At 32.2% G+C, this 20,239-nt stretch overlaps 2 protein-coding genes across 2 annotated transcripts; one reads left to right on the forward strand and one right to left on the reverse strand.

Annotated features, from left to right (window-relative positions):
• The first annotated feature begins 3,083 nt into the window (after positions 1 to 3,083).
• LOC115723146 (uncharacterized) lies at positions 3,084 to 6,759 on the forward strand. Its single transcript, XM_030652581.2, has 7 exons — positions 3,084 to 3,335; positions 3,960 to 4,069; positions 4,459 to 4,608; positions 4,701 to 4,939; positions 5,144 to 5,254; positions 5,571 to 5,615; positions 5,800 to 6,759. The coding sequence occupies exons 1-7, from the start codon at positions 3,143 to 3,145 to the stop codon at positions 5,957 to 5,959; spliced, it is 1,008 nt and encodes a 335-aa protein (XP_030508441.2). The 5' UTR covers positions 3,084 to 3,142; the 3' UTR covers positions 5,960 to 6,759.
• On the reverse strand, positions 6,677 to 9,691 carry LOC115723147 (probable fructokinase-4). The gene is made up of 4 exons (XM_030652582.2): positions 9,091 to 9,691; positions 7,906 to 8,238; positions 7,063 to 7,179; positions 6,677 to 6,974 (listed from the first exon to the last, which is right to left on the reverse strand). Exons 1-4 carry the CDS (start codon positions 9,505 to 9,507, stop codon positions 6,846 to 6,848), a joined length of 996 nt encoding a protein of 331 aa, XP_030508442.2. The 5' UTR covers positions 9,508 to 9,691; the 3' UTR covers positions 6,677 to 6,845.
• Between the last annotated feature and the right edge of the window lie 10,548 nt (positions 9,692 to 20,239).

Consider the following 20,239-nt stretch of genomic DNA (forward strand, 5'->3'; position numbering starts at 1 on the left):
AAAGCTCAGGTTGGATGCATGGAGTATGCATTGGAATGGACCGATATTATATCTATTCAATTCAATATCACTAAGTTGATCCTAGATCACATGATCGAAATCCTGATATGGTTAGGTTCAATCTCAAGAGTGTTATTCGTGTTCTTTGATTTGTTAGTTAAGCCTACTTTTGGGTCAGGGTGATACGTACATTTTGGGAACACGGTAGTGCGATTGAGTGGGAGCGCTAACATAAATATGGAATCTATAGCTTCTATCTAGCGAATAGTAAGCAAAGGGTGATTTCCTTCGAGCTTAACCAAACGAGATAAATGGTGGAGTACTCATTTCACTTAGTTGAAATATCATTTATACAGGGTTAAGTGTTTTAAGGATAAAATACATTGTAGGGTGTTACGGTAATTAAGTCCCTTTACAGTGTAAATCATTCATATAGAGGATCATTGATCACATTAGGATTATAACAATGGATAACTAATGATGTGTCTATATGGTGGAACATATAGAGCATTCTATATACTGAGAGTGCAATTCTAAGTTCTATGCGTGGATTCAACGAAGAATTAATAAGTCAGTGAATTTAAGTAGTAAATTCTGCTTATTGGAAGCTCGGATATATAGACCCATGGTCCCCCCACTAGTTGAGATAATATTACTTGTAAGACTCATTTAATTGATTTTAATTAATCAATTATAATTCTCAAGTTAGACTGTGTCTATTTGAGAATTTATCACTTATTAAGGGCAAAACAGTAAATAGAGATTTTGAAGGGCATATTTATTAATTAGGAAACTTTAATTAGTTTTATTATTAATAAATAAATGACAATATATTATTTTATAATTAATTTTAATTATTAAATAATTAGATTTGACATTTATGTGGTTGAACAAAAGGAATTGGCAGTTTTTGACAAAACAGGAAACTATCAATGTAGGAAAAAGAAAGTTGGAAAAGTGGCAAGCCTTGTTTCCACAATGCCTAGGCCGGCCACTATGCTTCCTTTTTCACATTGATTTTTCAATTTTTAAATGTCAATTAATTCAACCATAGCCCTAGGTGGTCTTCTATAAATAGAAGGTAAAGACTTCAGTTTTGAACACACATTATTCTGACAGAATTTTCTCACTCAAAACTCTCTGAGTCGCCACCCTCTCTCTCTCTACCTTCTCTCTTTCGAAATCTATGAGTGATAGAGTAGTGCCCACACACATCAAGTAATACCTCAATCATAGTAAGGAAGGCTGTGTAGAATTCAGAAACAACAAAGAAGGACTATCGGCCTCAGATCTTGATTATACTCTACGACAGAAAGGAATCAAGGGTTAGAGATCTGAGTGGGAGGAGACATATATTCCGCTGCACCCAATGTAAGATTTCTGATACTTTTATGTGTTTAATTTTCTATCGTTTTAGAAGTTCATATTTAGGTTGTTAAATCAACATACTTGTGAGTAGATCTGAGATCCTAGTAAAATAACTTCCAACGCAAAACGCATCGTCAATATGAAATCTCTTCTTATTAATGTCCCTAAGGGGAAGTGCCTCAGACAGAATGCTCCACTAAAGGACTTTATGTCGCTCTAAAGTTCTACTATTCCAGAGCTTGTTCCAAAGCAAAGGAGCCACCTCACAATGAGGATCTCTCTATAATGCTTGAATAAGGTAGGTCGATTTACACGAAAACTTACCATTACGTTCTTTGGCCCAGATCCACTTGTCAAATCCAATAGCTGACGAATTTCCACCTTTCAGAATAGCAGTAACTGTTCTTTGTCAAAAAATCTAGTCAACTTTTAAAGGTCCTAATGTCCATCTTCAGTCAACAGGTCAGCCACCTTATCGAGACCACTCGCAGAAACCCCCTTAGGTTTGGGGAAGAAAGAGCTTCCATGGGTCACCCACGGATCATCCCAAATTCTTGTGTCCCTACCATCAGAGACCACTTTACAAGCGCCTTTCCAAAGAATGTCATTCACTTTCACCACATTCTTCTAGAATCAGGAGTCAGAATTTTTATATTTGCAGTGAAGCAACTCCTTTCCCTTCAAATATTTGGCTTTCAGAATACGACAACAAAGGGACTGACTACCAATGAGCAGGTCCCAACCCCACTTAGCCAGGTAGGCTAGATTCATTTCTTTTGTTTTCCTAAAGCCAAAGTCGGCCCTGAGAATGTATGAGCCTAAAGCGAATTAAATTTTGGGGCCCTCAGAAATATATATAAAAAAATTTAAAAAAGAGTGTTATGGGATTCGAACCCATGACATTTTATAACATGTCATACACCTCAACCCACTAAGCTATGACTATTTATTGTTTACAATACACTTAATTTTACTTTAATAAAAGCCTAATGAATTTTTTTATTTTTTTTTTATTTTGGGCCCCTGAAAAGAGTGGGCCCTAGGCACAAGCCTAGCTCGCCTATGCCTAGGGTCGGCCCTGCCTAAAGCCAAGACCCCCTCTGGATTTAGGGAGGCAGAGCTTATCCAAGGCCTTAAGGTGGATCCCGCGATTCCCCTTCTCATAACCCCACCAGAAGTCACGTACTACGCCATCAATTCTATTAACTAGTCGGGTACAGAGTTTGGTAGTTTGCATGGCATACATAGACACTTTTAAAATGAGGACATTTACTAACATAGTCCTATAATTTGGGACTATTTACTATAATTTCCCAAAATACCAAAATAGGAATAATTACATAAAATACATATTTTTATGTTTGAAGATTTTTTTTTAATATATTTTTACGTTTTCTTTTTTATAGAAATAACACGAAAACAACAAGAAAGCTACACAAAAGTAACAGAAAAATAACATCCAAACAACAATAAAAAAAAACATACATATAACAAAAAATTAACAAAAGTAGAGCATAAAAAGACCGTATTTTCTGTAAATAAAATAAAAAAAATCGTAAAAAATGGTTAAAATTCCGTACAACTGTATTTTTGTAATTTTTTTGTTATTTTTGTATATTTGTGAAATAATCCCATAAAAATACTTTTTGAAATTAACTTTGGGCTTAGTACCCAAATCGGTTCAAGCCCAGCCCATGGGGGTGGATCCAACAACATAAATACATTAATATTTGCCAATTCTCATTTCCTGTCAGTGTGATACTTCGCACTTCTAATGTTTCTACTTCCAGCTTTGGTAGTAATCATTGCTTGTAATCCTGAAATGGAGAAGGCACAACGACACAAAGGCGAATTCCCATTCTCAACAGAAGTTTCTCAGTTGGACGAGGCTCTCAAGCTCTTGGATTCTTCTCTTTCTCTTATCAAATGGCGCCTCAAACCTTCAGCAAGAACTCGACTCCATATGGGTCTCTTTCTCTTTTCACTTTCTCAGTCAATATCTCCTCTTGGTTTTTCTTCTTTTCCAATTTCAGCTTTTATTTTCTTCCAGGGTGTCATAGTTTTTCTATTCTGGGTGTCTATAATCTAGTCATTCTTTCTTTTTGGGTTCAACAATATGCTCTAAGTGTCTAACAAATCTATGTTTTTTTTTTTTGTCAAGATAACGAATCTCTGTTATGCTTAATTGAGTTTAGCTTTTTTAGTATTTGGGATTTTTTTTTGTGTATGGAGAAAATTAACAACTGAAAATATTGAAATAGGAAAGTCATATATAAGTGAGCACATTGTAGGATCTTATATCCATCTATTCTGATCATTTGATAGTGTACAATGTTGATCTAGAGTAAAATGTACTGAAAGTGGAGTAAGAAGTTCAAATGTTAGACTCATGTTTAGTTCGTTGGTATTAATTAGTTATTGATAAAGAATGAGATGTTACTTTATGATAAGGAATACAAAAATGAGAAAACTGTCAAGTTAATTTCGTTAAATGACTCTTTAGTTTATTCAAATTCAAGAAAGTGTGTATGAATAAAAAGACTGATTCGCTCTAATGATTTATGTTGATCTGTGAAATTATTTTTGGGCAGATGTTCTTGCATTATGCACTGGAATGAGACCAGTCATCATGGTAGACTATGGGGGAAAGATGCCTGAACTGCAAGAACGATTATGTGCACTTCTCAAACTTTGTCAAAAGGTATTTTCTTTTCGTTTAATTATTTGTAAATGTTGTATTGGTGGACTATGCTGATCTGAACTACTGTACTGCATTGCTACTGTATGGCTAAACAATTCTTTGTAACAACAACAATATAGCTATCTGTAATCATTGTGTCATAGTTCAATTCTATTAAATTAAATTATTTGTATTTGTATCTTCTTCACTAGTTTAATTCCATAGGTTACATTTGCAGTTTCAGCTCTGCTATTTACATGAATTACTTAGGGTATTGTTGGTATCGTTTGAAAATTAATCTCATCATCCTTATCATGTAATTTTCTCTCTTGTCTGGATTTCTTTTTATTCTGAAAACTTTTTTGGTTGTACTACTTTCTTACATCTAGATTCTGAAAAAAAAAATGCAGGAGTCTAGCATTTTCCAACATTTGAGAGTAATGATCATAGAAGATATGATATATTTGGTACACATAAGAGGACTTGCTGAGCATGTTCAGTCAAGTTTGAACTCAGAAATACAGCTGCTCTTTGTGGACCTTGAACAAGATCCTCTAAAGGTCTTGCTGTGGACTTTTTCTTTATCTAATGGAAATTATAGACATGTTTATATTTCGTCTTTAGTGAAGATGCTTTCTTCATTTTGTTCCAGATGATATCTCAGCCTGAAAACAACCCTTTAGTGATGCAGTTTCTATCAGTTCAGAAGCTGTTCGCTGAGATATTTCTTATTGACGGAATGAAGAGTAATTGCTTGTCATGTCCCAGGACAGGTGAAATGCTGAATGTTCATTATCCTGTCAATGACATTATGACTTTGCAATCTTCATATTTTATTGATCTTACTAGTTGTCTGCAAGACACCCAGGTCACAGTACCAACTTTAAATGGGTAATTTTCTATATGAAGATACATCTGCATTAATAATGTTATAGTATTTTACGTATTCGTTTTGTGGTATCCATAAGTAATTGCATACAAAGATCGACCTTTGATTAATTTAGAAGATAGACAATCCTTCTTCTGTGTAGCTTCAGTTTCAAAATTAGAACCAGATATCACACTCACATCATGATGTTATTGTATATGCTTCAGATGGCTTCTTGGGTATCCAGTAGTATATGCATTTGGCAAGGAGCATATTTCGGAGGCTATTCGTAATCTCTCCACCAAGTCTCTTCATCTTTTCAAAATATCTGTTTGTAGGTTTGTACTTTATAGTTTTTTATTTGTATATTTGCTAAATATATGTGAATGGGTTTGACCTTTTTACTTATGAATTAGGACTTCAATACCTTGTACGTAATCAACATAAAAGTTTAGGAAATTTTCTCAGAGAAAACGAAATATGAGCCTATAATGAGTATGCCATCACATGTATCGTTACTTCTAGTGTAGCCATTTAGGAAAGACCTGTGATTAGAGGGGGTCTTATTATTATTTAAACAATTGCATGTTCAGGAACAATAATTTACCAATGGAAGGTATTGGTTAAACTTGTACTATTTTTTATTTTTTGCAGGAATGGTTCATCCACCAAGGGATCTGAGATGGAGGAATTGTTGAGGTAACACTCATTTTGGACATTGTGTTAATATTCTAGTTTGTGGACCATGCTATTATGGTAACTTATTGTTTTAGTTTTGAGGCTTCATATTTTATATTAATTGTACTTATTGTTGATAATGATGATGACACCTTCGTGTTTGATACGTTATTGTTTTTACTATGTTTTGTGAAAATGCAAACAGTTTCTCAGTGCCGTATGGTCTAAGCACGGGTGGGAGCAATGAACTATGGGCAAAAGCGTATTTGGGTCATATGCAGATGAAGTGGGAAAGGTGCAAGCAAGCTTGGAGGTCTCTGCGGATGGATGTGAGTGAATGCAACCCACAAGCCATTGTGTTGTAATTGCATTCCTTATCATCTTTTCAAGGGATAGCAATAGAAAATATAAAGAAACAAAAAAATAAAACAAAATACAAAAGTTGTAGAAGCTCTCCTTTTACCACTTGATTAATTGAGAATTTTATCTTAATATTCTTAAACTTGGGGATTGATTTTTATTTGCTGATAAATTATGGAATACGTGGTACAGCTAGAACAGAAAGTTAAATGTTCTCCGAAATTAGTTTGGAATGAACTTGCCAATTCTTTCAGTATTATATACTTTTTGAGAGATGAGGTGATCGATCACATTATGATTTATCACTTAGATTCTTTTGAGAATGAAGAGGTAGAGATCTGCGACGTCTTATCTATAGTCAGATGTACGCAACCTTGTTTACGAAAAGGAAGTGAGACAGGTGGTTGGGTTAGGTCTCACTTTCTATAAACGAAGTGACAATATTGTTCTCTTTTATAAATTAGGTTCGCAATCGAAAAAGATAAAAAGAAAAGAATGGATTCTATTTTTATCTTCAAAAGGAATAAACAATAATGATTAATGTATTTGTAGGCATGTGCAAAGCCGTCCTAGAAGTGGGTGTTTTGAGCTTTGCATTTATGTATCACATTTTTCTTTGGTCATTAAAAGAAGTTATTCACAGCAATATGCATGAGAGCGCATCGTCTTTTACCATTACAGCATAAAATAAGTGAAAAGGAAGGTAAATAAAAGAGAAAACATGAAAAAGAGAAATAGCATTACTGAGGTCGGAAAATTCCCTTTACTCAAATTGCAAGCAGATCCTAAAAAAACAAAAGAAAAAGGTCCCCAAAACAAAACAAACAAGAAAACGTTAAGGGAAATCAAAACTAAAACAGGCAGAAATTAAAGAAAATTTCCCCCCTTCTCTTATGCACCTCTGACCAGGCTGAGGACCTCAGTCTCAGTGGGAAGAGCTGGGATTGCTCCCTTCTTGGTGGTGGTAATGGCTCCACATGCATTAGCAAATGTAAGAACCTCCTTCAACCTTGCCTCATCCTGTAATTAATTCAGCAATAATAATAAGTATATATATGTGTATATGCTCAATTAAAATGAGAAATAGATAGTATGAACAAGTATATACCTCAATGATGGATTGGTCATCAACAATCTTGGTGAGTAAAGCACCAACAAATGAATCACCAGCACCAGTTGTGTCCACTGCTTTAACATGGAAAGCATCCACAGATCCATGGAAATTCTGTAACAAGAAAAGTTAAAAACATTTTTTTTTTTGGGTAATAATATTCAAGTGAGTGCTTGATTAATCATGTGACTTGTTCATTAAGTAAATATTCCACAAACCAAATAACTACACCCCCTAAAAAATTAGCATTAATCATAATCAGATCTCATACCAAAAAAAGAAAAGCATTAATTAATCATAGATACATCTACCATGTTGTAAAGATAAAACCAAAGCCTTACTTCTATGATTAATTTCTGTTGTTACATCTTTTAGGTAAACCATTGGCGACTAATTTGGTAGTACCAAAAAGACCATTTCTTAAGTAACACTCGAATGTAAATAGTTCAACTAAACCCCTCAAGTTGCGAAAACATAATCAACCCTTGACAGCTATTTCATATTAATTAAATAAACGTTTGCACTTGTAATTTCAGCTAGCCTAAAACCATGCAATTTAATCCCACCAAAAAAAAGTAAAAATAAAAAATAGAAAACGGGCCCTACTACTTCCTCACCAGCCCAACTTCATTTGTCGGCAAGTGCTACTGGACAGCGCAGAATTGTCAGCATTATTCACTCATTCTTAAAAAAACCCCCCACCAACCCAATTTCAATACAGCAGCTAAACGTCAAAAACACATGCATAAATAAACTTATATTCCTAAATAAAAAAGAATAATAACAATAAAGAAATAAAAAGAGATTGTTCATAGATGATTATAATTCTTAGTTAATTACCTTAGTGTAGTATCTGCAGCCATTCTCGCCAAGAGTGACAAGGAGAAGCTTGAGGTTGGGGTGCCACAAAGACATGGCGGAGGCATCGTCGATTTTGTCATTTTTAGTTAGGAACACAAGCTCCACATCGCTGACCTTGATGACGTCAGCCTTGTCCCATATGCTGAGAATTTGCTCACGTGCCTCATCCTCTGAGGGCCACAGTGGCAACCTGAGATTTGGGTCGTATGAGAGTAGGGCCCCGGCGTCCTTAGCCGCCTCCATCGCTTTCATGTGTGCCGATCGGCATGGCTCTACGATCAAGCTTATGGACCCATAGTGAAACACTTTAGCCTGAACAACACAAACCCAAAACAAACATCATCTCACTCAGTGACCGTTTCATCCGGTAAAGTGAGGAAAAGATAAGTCAACAAAACTATTTGCGCACATAGATTATAGATTTAAATAGTTAAGAATAAGGCGCACGTGATGGGTTACAATACAACGCGCGTAGAGGCTACCTAATAACTTACAATAATTAATGGCATAAAAAAATGTCAACTTGTACATATCGACGTCATATCCTCCCATTAATATTATTAATAATTTAATATAAACATTAATTCTGAGAAAAAATTTACTCATTGACATATAGAAAGAAATTAGCGGTGTGTTCTTTGAAAAAATATGTTATTATATTACATTAATAATGGAACAAACAAATATTAGATAAGGCGTGAATCACACTGCACGAGTAGCCTTAAGCCTACTGTATTAAATTCACAAAACACGTCATCTAGAGAGACATTGACTACTCGCGCGAGTGTAAATGGGAAACGCGTGAGGTTTAACAGTCGAAACTCGAAAGTGGAAACAAAAGTTTTGGGACTTTAATAAATAGCGGACTCAGTCAGTCAGAACAGAAAACGACATACCCAGGTTTCAAAACGATCGCTTTTTGAAGGGAGGGGATCGCCGTATCACGAGAATTATAAGTAAATGAAGAAAAGTAAAAATAGTAAGAAAATAAATAGAATTAATGAGAAAGAAAGATTATATGATGATATTTTCGATTAACTATCGTAGATCTATAAATGACAACATGTGATGGGACCCAACAGCACTAATCGTCAACCGCAGTTAGATGAGCAAGTTTCCGGGAAAATTCAAGACTGCGAGAAAATAAAAACAGAGAGAGCTTACCGATTTAATCAACTCCAAATTAAGCTCATCTGGCCTAAGAAGCATGTCGGCGCTAGGGTTTCTGTAGAACATAAACTCGCGTTCGCCATCGGCTTTGAGAGTGACGAAGGCCAAGGCGGTACGTGCGCCTTGATCGAAGTTGATTCCTCGGGTGGAGACACCGTTATCTCTCAAGATCCCGGCGAGCATGTGTCCGAACTCATCGTCTCCGAGCTTTCCAACGAAGGCAGCTTTACCACCTAGCCTGGTGACGGCGATGGCGACGTTGGCCGGAGCGCCTCCTGGGGCTTTGAGAAATCCAGGAGCTTCGGCTAGAGAGACGCCGGAGACGGTGGGAACAAAGTCGATCAGCATCTCACCGAAACTGACGATCAGACCCTTGCCATTTTCTGAAACGCCATTGTTAGAGGAAGCCATTAGAAATGAAATTGTTTTAGAGAGAGAGAACAGTGAGTGAGAGAAGAAGAATGATATATGAGACGATGGAAGGAGACCGGTTATGGGTGGTATTTATAGGGAGGCTAATACGATCTGGTGGAGATTATTAGGGAAATTATCATATATTTTTTTTTATGATTTATTTTTTAGTTAGGTTGTGGACCCACAGTCTCGAATCTCATTAACATTAAATTAGATTTTTATTTTTTATTGGATAAGATTGAAAAACAAAACAGAAGAAAAAGAAATAAAATCGCAACTGTAAACGCTTTAATATTTCAGTAAAATTGGAAATTTAAATTCGAAAAATTAACATTTTTTTAAAAGAAAAAGTTTCTGGTCATTATGGAATTTTCAAATTAGATATTTTTTATTGTTATGTTTCTAATTTTTAAAATAGTATTTTTAATAATGATAAAAGGTTATCCTTTGCTTTAGCTTGTATTCGAATTCTTACGTGCCAAACTTTCGAGTTCGATTTAGAATAACGAATAATAGTTACCAAATAATAAATATATTTTATTTAGGGTAACCAATTTATTTAAAATAAAAAATATATATTTTATTAGATATTATCATCTATTTACTTTTAAGTAGATAAATTTTAGGTGTCAATGGATTTATAACCATTGAAATTTGAAAGCATAATAGTTATTTAAATAAAAATAAAAATTACTATTATACTTTGTAATAGTAATTAAAAAAAATTATTTTCGAAAGGAATGAAAATGTTAGTATCAAAATATTCAAATTTAATTTAAAATTTAACTAATTCTAAATATCAAAATTTGAAAATAATTTTTGATAAAAAAATAAACAAATTTATTATTAATTATATTTAGCTTTAACTAACTACACCAACATCTAATAATTTGTTATTTTTTTTTATTTTTAAAAAATCATCTAATACACTAAAAAAAATCATCCAATAATTTCTCATATCATTCTATTATATAGCCACAGAATAGATAATATAAACAGTCACATATAATTAAATAGTTCATATTAGGGAAGAAAAGAATTCATCAAATGACCAAGTAAAGGATCCATACATATCTTTCAAGAAAAAAAAAATATCTAAACATATTTTTCCAAAAAAACAAGAAATAATAAAAAAAAAAAAATCCCTACATACCTTTAAAAAAAAAAGGAAATCTAAACATATTTTCTCAAAAAAACAAGAAATAAAAAAAGGAAATCTATACATGTATGCAAACACGAATGAATATTGCTTAATTATTATGGCTATCTCACCATATTTCCATTCGTCTTTCAACTATGTTCAAACTAATTACCAGCAGTTGGTGAGTTTATAGACATCCCAGCAACAATATAAAATATATAAGTAATTATATATGGCATAATATAAGGGAAATTCATTATATATACTTAAAAATATATTCGTTATTAATTTTAGACATTTAACAAATTTATATTAAATAATACTTAGTTTAACTTGTTTTTCCTTTTTATCTCCTTATATTAATAATTGCATGTTAAAAACATAACTCATAACTCTTTCTAATTCACTCATTGCTCGCTTTTTATTAAAAAAAAAGCCACATTAACGAGTAACAACCACGAGCCGCAATGGTAGAAATTCCATTAAAGCCACAAATCACGCACAATGACCTTACAAAACTCGCTACACTCACAATAAAAGTTAAGTATTTTACACAATAATTTTTTAAATATTTTGAAGAACATGTTGCTATTTTTTTTCTTTTTGAAGTGGCAGGATCTAGTTATTTCAGTGAGATCTGGATTTTTTATGTTATATCGATGGTTTATCGATATTTTATCGATGATAAAGCATACCAAGGTTGGGGAAGACTCTTATTGATAATTTTTCAATGGTATATCGATGGTATCTCGATTGTATATCAATGGTTTCTTGATTCCATGGCTATGTGATTTTTTTTTTTTTTTTTTGCCTTTTTTCATTTTCAGTTTCTTATGGTTTCTCGATGATTTCCATGGTTGTGTGATTTTTTATTTTATTTTTTGTATTTTTTTTAGTTTCTTATTGATGGTATATCAATGGTTTCTCGATAAGTTTTATGGCATCAAAAATACAGTTATGAAAATTATTGAGAAACTATTGATATATTATCGATAAGAAACTGAAAAATGCAAAAAAATAAAAAAAAAACACAAAAAAATTCACATAATCATAGAAATGATCGAGAAACCATCAAAAAATTATCGATAAGAGTCTTTCTTAACCTTAGTACGCTTACTATTGATAAAACATTGACATATTATCAATAAACCATTGATATAACGTAAAATTTCTAGATCTCATTGGAAAAACTAGATCCCGTTTCGCAAAAAAAAAAAAAAAAAAAAACCAGCAACATGTTCTTCAAAATGATTAAAAAATTATTGTGTAAAACACTTAACCATTATTGCAAGTGCAGCAGGTTTCGTACAATCATTGTGTGTGATTCATGATTTTAGCGAAATCTCTGCCGTCAACGCCATCCGTATGGTCTTTAATGGGTTTTTTTTAATTATAAAAAGAGAGAGCATAGAGATGAGTGAGTAAGAGAGAGAGTTATTTTTCTAAGATGCAATTACTAATATGACGGGGTATAAAGGGAAAAGAAAGTTAAAATAAGCATTATTAGGTATAAATTAGTTAAAAATTTAAAAACTCATGATAAATATATTTTTAAGTATATATAATGAAATTTCTCATACGAAATATCTCATGACATTTTGAGGGATCTAAAACCTCAAGAGCCTAATAGCCTTTTGATTGAATTGTTAGTTTCGTTTTTGGGGTTTGATGATAAGAATTGTTAGGGGTAATTATTTGTTGAAAATTATTTTACCAGGATCTAGATTTACTAACAACTATGTTAATTATATTCTATAATCTAACACCCTAAACATAAACTTTCTAAAACAACGAATTAAACACTTATAAAGTTATAGAAAATCTTACATTGGTGGAAGCAGAATAATATGTCTCCTTCCGCTCAAATCTTCAACTCTTGTTCCTTTCAGTCGCAAAGTAATAACAAGAACTGAGCCTGAATCTCCTTCAGGTGTTGGAATTCTTCACAATCTTCCACACTATGATTGGGTACTAGCTTGATATAAGTGGGCAAGGTACTCTTATCACTATAGGGGTTTGAAATTAATGAAGAAAGAGAGAAAGATGTATTTCAAAATAGATAGAGAAGGCTCTTTTCTTTATCTTACAAATTAGATTGAGGAGCTTATGTTATTTTGTCATGTTAAGAGCCTATCACTATCTATTTATAGGATTTCTTCTAGGGTTAGATTTAAATTATATGGAATTAAAAAAAAAGATAAAAAAATGGCTTAATATCACTTAAGTGGCCGACCACTATAGTAGACCCCACTAAATTTTAATTTTGCTATTTATTTAATAATTTATCTTTTTCTTTCACAAATGACATATTTTAATTTTAAACCTTTAAATGTCAAATCTATTTATTTAATAATTATAACTAATTATCAAATAAAATTGCCATTTAACTTATTTATTAATTAGACCTTACAAAGTCTCTTAATTGACAAATAAACTATAAAACCTCTTTCCTTCTGAATTAAGTCATTCCTTAGTGAAAATTCATAAATAAGACATTGTCTATTTTAAAATTCTAATTGGTTAATTAAAACTAATTAACTGAGTCTACAAGCCAATATTATCTCAACTAGTGTGGGGACCATGGGCCTATATAATCAAACTTCCAATAAGTAGATCTAGAATTTACCGAGTAAATTTCCTAACTTCTTAATTCTTCCTGACTCCACTATAGATTCAGAATTGTACTCTTAATTATATAGAGCACTCTATATGTTCCAAGATATAAATACGTTATTAATTATCCATTGTTATAATCCAAATAATCAAAGATTCTCCATAGATGATTTACATTGAGTAGGGATAAATTTACCGTTCTACCCTTCAATATATTTTATCCTTAAAATACTTAGATTCCTATAAATGATATTTCAGTAAACTAATATAAAGACTGAACCAAGAGCTCTTCCATTAATCTCTATTAAGTCAAGCTCGAATGAAATTATCATTTCACTTCTATGTCAAGATAGAAGCTATAGATTTTGTAACTATGATTAGCGCTCCCACTCAATTGTACTACCATATTCTCAAGATATAAGTATTGGGTCAATCTAATTGGTCAGCTTTAACGAACAACTCTAAGAACACAAGTAGGAAAGTTGAGATCAAACCTAACCATCTCAGGATTAAAATCTATTAATCTAAGATCAACTAAGTGATATTGACTTAAAATGATATAACAGTAAGTTTATGATATCTTATCTAAGTTCAATATCGGTCCAGTCCGATGTATTCTCTACACATCTGATACTAGCATATTTTACTAATGCCTTAGAAAGGACATAACACTTATCCAAGGTGTGAGTAAACTTTATCGCTGATTATTACGTCAGTGTAAATCCACTGCACTGATGAATCATGGGACTTAAGCTTTGAAATATATAATCACAATTATCTTCCATTGTGATGACATCACTGTAATTGTGAATAACAATATGATCTAGATTTATCAGAAATTGTATATTAAACCATAAACATGAAAATAACATGTTAACTTAAATGACTTCTAATCTTCTATTGATAGCAAATAAGATTATATTGAAATGAGTTTTATTTAGGGCATAAAATCCCAACAAACTCCCACTTGCACTAACATAAAATTAGAAGTGCATTTTCAATCAATCCATTCTCTCGATATCCATATCAAGTATAGTGTGTTTGACTATACCCAAGTAACGGGAACTGTAAGGCTGTGGTAAGCAACAACTTTCTCCACCATTACTTCCTTCGTGTTCATAAAATGTTATGCAACATCACTTTTCTGTATGTATTACTCATTTGGGGATACTGAATTCTTTATAGTTTATTAAGTGTTGAGAATATTTTACCAGGATCTAAATTTACTAACAAGAATGCTGAATTTACATCCTAAGTATGAATTCTCTAAAACAATGAAATAAACACATAAGGGTTAAGAAAACCTTACATTGATTGTAGCAGAATATAATGACTCCTTCGGTTCAAGATCTCTAGCCCTTGATTCCTTTCTGTCGCAAAGCATTATCAAGATCTGAACCTGGATCTCTTTCTCTCCTTCGAGTTTGGTTACCACTGTCTTACTCACTATGATTGAGTACTTGACTTGCTATTGTTGGAAATTATTTTACCAGGATCTTAGATCTACTCACAAGTATGTTGATTAACACCCTAAATATGAACTTTCTAAAACGATGAAATAAACACATATAAAGTTTAGGAAACCGTACATTGGGTGCAGCGGAATATAATGACTCCTTCCGTTCAGATATCTAGCCCTTGATTCCTTTCTGTAGCAGAGCATTATCAATATCTGAACCTGGATCTCTTTCTCTCCTTCTTTAGTGCTGAAACTCCTTCTTGTTGAATGCCTTTATTCACGATCTTCCTCACTATGATTGAGGTATCACTTGTTGTGTGTGGGCACTACTCTAACACTAAGAATTTCGAAATTGAAGAGGTAAGAAAGAGAAGAAGGTGGCGGCTAGGTATAGAGAGAGAAGGCTCAGGTTTTTCTCTGAAGGAAAAAGTAGAAAATTTTAAGTGTAAATTTTGCTGAAGCCTTCACTATCTATTTATAGCATTCCACTAGGGTTAGGTTTGAATTATTTGGCATTAAAATAATGAAAATATCAGAGGTAAAACCCTACAAAAGTGGTCGGCCCTATACAATGTGGATATGGGCCTGACTTTTTGCAATTTTGAAGTTTTATCACTTTTGCATCTAATTTTCTCAAAAATGCCAATTTTCTAATTCAACCATTTAAATGCCAATTCTAACTATTTAATAACTATAAATAATATTGTCATTTATGATATTTATTAATTGAACCATACAAAGTATCATAATTAACAAATATGCCCCCTAAAACTCTTTCTTTACAATTTCGCCCTTACTTAGTGAAAAATTCACAAATAGACATAGTCTAATTTGAGAATTATAATGGATTAATCAAAACCAATTATATGAGTCTTACAATCAATATTATCTCAACTAGTGGGGGGACCATGGGTCTATATAACCGAGCTTCCAATAAGCAGATCAAGAATTTATAACCCAAATTCACTGACTTATTAATTCTTCGTTGAATCCACGCATAGAATTTAGAATTGCACTCTCAGTATATAGAATACTCTATATGTTCCACCATATAGACACATCATTAGTTATCCATTGTTATAATCCTAATTTGATCAATTATCCTCTATATGAATGATCTACACTGTAAAGGGATTAGATTACCGTTACACCCTACAATGAAGTTAATCCTTAAAACACTTAACCCCGTATAAATGATATTTCAGCTTATGTGAAATGAGATCTCCACCATTTATTTTCGTTTGGTCAAGCTCGAAGGAGATCATCCTTTACTTACTATTCGCATGATAGAAGCTATAGATTCCATGTTTATGTTAGCGCTCCCACTCAATTTCACTACCGTGTTCCCAAAATGTACGTATCACCCTGACTTAAAAGTAGGCTTAACTAACAAATCAAAGAACACGAATAACCTCTTGAGATTGAGCCTAATCATAACAGGATTAAGTTCATTTGATCTAGGATCAACTAGGCGATATTGACTTGAATAGATATTACGGTAAGTTTAATAAATCTAAGTCAAAGTTCAATATCGGTCCCTTCCGATGCATACTCCATGCATCCAACCTGAACTTTACTTTAACCAATGCTCTGGAAAGAACATAGCGTTTCTCCAAATACAAGTAAACTCTGTTGTAGATTATCATATCAGTAAATCCCTATGTCTGATAAATCTAGGAAACTTTATTCACATAGTCATGTTTACTTTCCAATGTGTTGACGACACAATAAACAGGATCAAGTATGTGAAAAGGGTTTCAGATGAATTCATACATTATGTACATATAATCATGAAATAAATCATGTGAACCATGCAACATTAAATGTTATTTCTGATCTATATTAATAAGTAAATCTGATTATATTGAAATGAGTTTTATTTAGGGCATAAAACCCAAAAAACTCCCCCTTGCACTAATATAAAACAAAAAGTGCATTTCAAATAATCTCAACACCTTGATATACAAATCAAGTGTAGTAGTAGTAAACTCCTTGTAATAGGATCTGAAATGTTGAATTAAACACAACCTTTTCTCCACCATTACTCTTCCTTAATCACAAAATCATTGATAATGTGAAATTCCTCTCTACATGTCTACTCTCTTGGGATACTGGATTCTATACCTTTGGCAACTACTTCTTGGTTATTCAAGAAGTAACACTTGTAGTTAAGGAAATTTGGAATGGTGCCAAAGATGTATAGAACTTTCCTTAGACTGAATAAGTACCTTTCCTGCAACTTTGACATTCAGTCCCTTTCTGGTAGACCTAGAGACTTCAGATAGGTTTTTACACTTCTCCAAAATCACTTTTCCACCCCCAGAGTAATCACCATCTTATCAGAAATATTTTCTAGCACAAAGGCAAATTTTGAAATCTGATGTGGTGTAGTCTAAGAGTTTTAAACACACCCTTATTGACTAACATATAGTTCCTCTTCTTAATCTTAAGATTTACTTGATTGTCTTCCAATGTTCTTCTCCTGGATTAATCTGATACCTACTCATTACTCCCACTCAACAGCAGGTGTCTGGTCTAAGGCATACTAAAGCATATCTGAGACCTCTCACTGTTGATTTAAGAAATTCTTTCACGACTTTATCTTTTCTGGAATAGTTGAGACTTTTCCTTAGATAAATAAAATCTATGCCTAGAAGTCGAGAAGCTTCTATAGATTGCCATTAGAAAAAAAATGCTCCAGCATCTTACTAAAGTAAGTTACTTGCATTAGAGTAAGTAATTACCAGGTATACCATAAGCCATAGGTTTAGATAAACTCAAACCTATAATACTAGGAACAGGAAGTCTTGTTAAGTCCATTGAATAGACTTATACACGAAATTTCCTTTTATGTCCTTGTAATAGAAAGTTTAGGTTACTCCATGTGAATGGATTAAACCATAGTTCTATTGGCTTTTCTTCTTATTTTCTTATCTTGACAATCCATTACTTGTTTAAACTCACAATGGATTTTAATCACTAGTGTCTTCCAAGTCATAAGAAGGTGAATTCCTAGAAACTCTCCCACTACGACAAGGTACCGTGAATTATGTCTAAGAAAACTAAATGGTATTGATCTCTTCGGTTGTGACAAGACAACAGAGGTAGTGGGATCATCATATGTCAAATAAGATGATAGAACACTTTTGGAATCAAGAAATAAATATCTCCTTTATTTGCTACTTTATTTTCAGACTTAGTCATTTTCTTAGAAAAGTAGTATTTATTTAAATAAACACTTTCTTATCTATTAACTATGGGATGGTCCACCCCTAATCACTTAGAATAGCTAACAAACCATGGTTAACACTTCTAGCTTTTCTTAAGATTTTGATTAGGTTATCCATGAATCTAGTAATGATTTACATTAAGTATACAACCATTACATCATTCTGAAATTGTATTACCATAGAAGGATTTAGGCAACGACTAGTAACTAATCATCAATATGCAACTCGAATTTCTGGGGAGGTAAGTTTGGATATAATTCAAAAATCAATTTAATGATCTTTGAACTGCATATCTACTAACTATTTCTCCACCCCTTTCAGTTCGCAAGATCTTTAACCACTTACCTTAATGGTTTTAACCATTGCTAGAAATTTATGAAATTTTTCAAACATTTCAAATTCTTTGCATAAGGTATAATCTAGAGTTATCGTTTTAAGAATACAACGAAAAACTCATATCCACCCCTGAATGTACATCCATCTGCGAATGAGATGAACTACTTTCAGTGGATATAGGCATATTAACTCTTTGCAGAGATTGATCTTGTCGAAACCACTATGAACAAGATACAAATGCCATAGATTAAAAAAAATGTGGTTGTGTCTTTTTGATGACTTAGGTTTAGTTACATCAAAGAGTTATTAGAATAGTGCAAGTGGATCCTGGTCAGAGAATACTAAACTCATATTCCATACAGTTTGAAACCATTAATAGAAGATGGATATTAAACCCTTGTGAAGGTGTAACTGTATTGCATCCTGGAATTAGAAATATAAGAAAATTTCTGTTTGGATTCTAAAATTAAAGTCAAAGACTTAAATTTATACCAAATATAATGAGTAATTCTTTCTTGGACCACCACTACTAATTTAACTCTAAGTCTGATTTGCCCATACAAGTAGGAGATTTCTAAGATTGAGGATTTATATCAATTGGGAATAGAATTTCAGGATTATAATCATATGCGTCATTTAATTTCTTAAGAGAAAATATAGAATGACATGATATGATATATAGACCATTCATCCAATGATATGTTATTGAGCTAATTCGAAATAAATAAGCTAAGAGGAATTAGGATAATTTCGTTTATAAATAAGAATCCAATGATGCTTCGATTAGCGAGAGTCAAAGTAATCTTATTTATATATATAATCTTCTTGTTTCATATCGTAAAAATACTAGTCTAAGGTGTCATCAATTGATGAACAGCTAGATATTGCATATACAATATTTATCTTTCGAGATCTAACACTATTATGTATGTCTAATGGTGAAAATCCATTAGGGATTTATCTCATTAGATAAACAAACTAAGTTAGACCAACAATGAAGATTCGAAATTAAACTACAACTTAATAACAGAAATAACATGGTTCAATATAAATTCATACACAATTCAAAAATTATTAAACATATAGCAAGTAGGAATGACAAGTGAAAATACTAAAACATACAATCCTAAATAATTTTCAAGGTTTTCAACAAACTGATATCAGTGTCCTGTTTAGGCGAGAGTCAAAGCTACCATCCATTGAATAGAGTTGTTAGCTCATCTAAAATGTTAAACATTCTAGCAACCTTTTATTCGATCAAGATTGGAATTCAGCGTTGTCCCGTTTAGGCGAGAGTCAAGGCAATTCTATCTTATGAGCTTCCACCATTGTTTCATAATTTGCAAGTCAAATATGGTCGCCCCCATTAGGGTGATCCATACCATATAAAACACTTACAAACTACTTATCTTTCGAGATTAAACAGTGCGAAATTGCTAATGAACGTTCCTCCATTAGGGAGGATTACTCACTAAAACAAACGCGATGTAAAACCAACAATGGAGATCGAATATCTTAATAATAAAGCTCATTATTTAAAGAGAGCTGTATTTTCTTTGATTCTTATTTTAATCTATTTATTTAGTTAAAATTTTCAATTTAGAATGAAAAATTCTAAATATAAATTTTAATTTTAATATTTATAAATTTTACTTAGATGGATATGAAAATAATATGAATTATTTCCATCTTAGTAATAATTTCTAATAAATATTTAGAAAAATATTCAATTTAAGTTGTTACAAAATTAATTTAAATTAATTTACAACTCAAATTTAATTTTCTATAAATATATATTGCATTTCGAAAAATTAAAGTATTCAAGTATTTAAGAATACAAATTTCAAAAATGCATGTTAAAATAAAAATAAATCCTAGAAAAAATTATTCTAATTTAATGTTGGCCCAAAATTAATTAATAAAATTAATTTACAACAAAAAAAATATAAT

Source organism: Cannabis sativa, chromosome 9, assembly GCF_029168945.1.
Source record: "Cannabis sativa cultivar Pink pepper isolate KNU-18-1 chromosome 9, ASM2916894v1, whole genome shotgun sequence".
Classification (NCBI taxonomy): Eukaryota; Viridiplantae; Streptophyta; class Magnoliopsida; order Rosales; family Cannabaceae; genus Cannabis; species Cannabis sativa.

Excerpts from the sequence above, each read along its gene's own strand:
- LOC115723146 (XM_030652581.2), top strand. The coding sequence starts at position 3,143 with ATGTTTCTACTTCCAGCTTTGGTAGTAATCATTGCTTGTAATCCTGAA. Across the intron at positions 3,336-3,959 it reads AAGAACTCGACTCCATATGG|ATGTTCTTGCATTATGCACT; the intron begins GTCTCTTTCTCT and ends ATTTTTGGGCAG. Across the intron at positions 5,616-5,799 it reads GAGATGGAGGAATTGTTGAG|TTTCTCAGTGCCGTATGGTC; the intron begins GTAACACTCATT and ends AAATGCAAACAG.
- LOC115723147 (XM_030652582.2), bottom strand. The coding sequence starts at position 9,507 with ATGGCTTCCTCTAACAATGGCGTTTCAGAAAATGGCAAGGGTCTGATC. Across the intron at positions 7,180-7,905 it reads GCTGCAGATACTACACTAAG|AATTTCCATGGATCTGTGGA; the intron begins GTAATTAACTAA and ends TTCTTGTTACAG. Across the intron at positions 6,975-7,062 it reads ATGACCAATCCATCATTGAG|GATGAGGCAAGGTTGAAGGA; the intron begins GTATATACTTGT and ends AATTAATTACAG.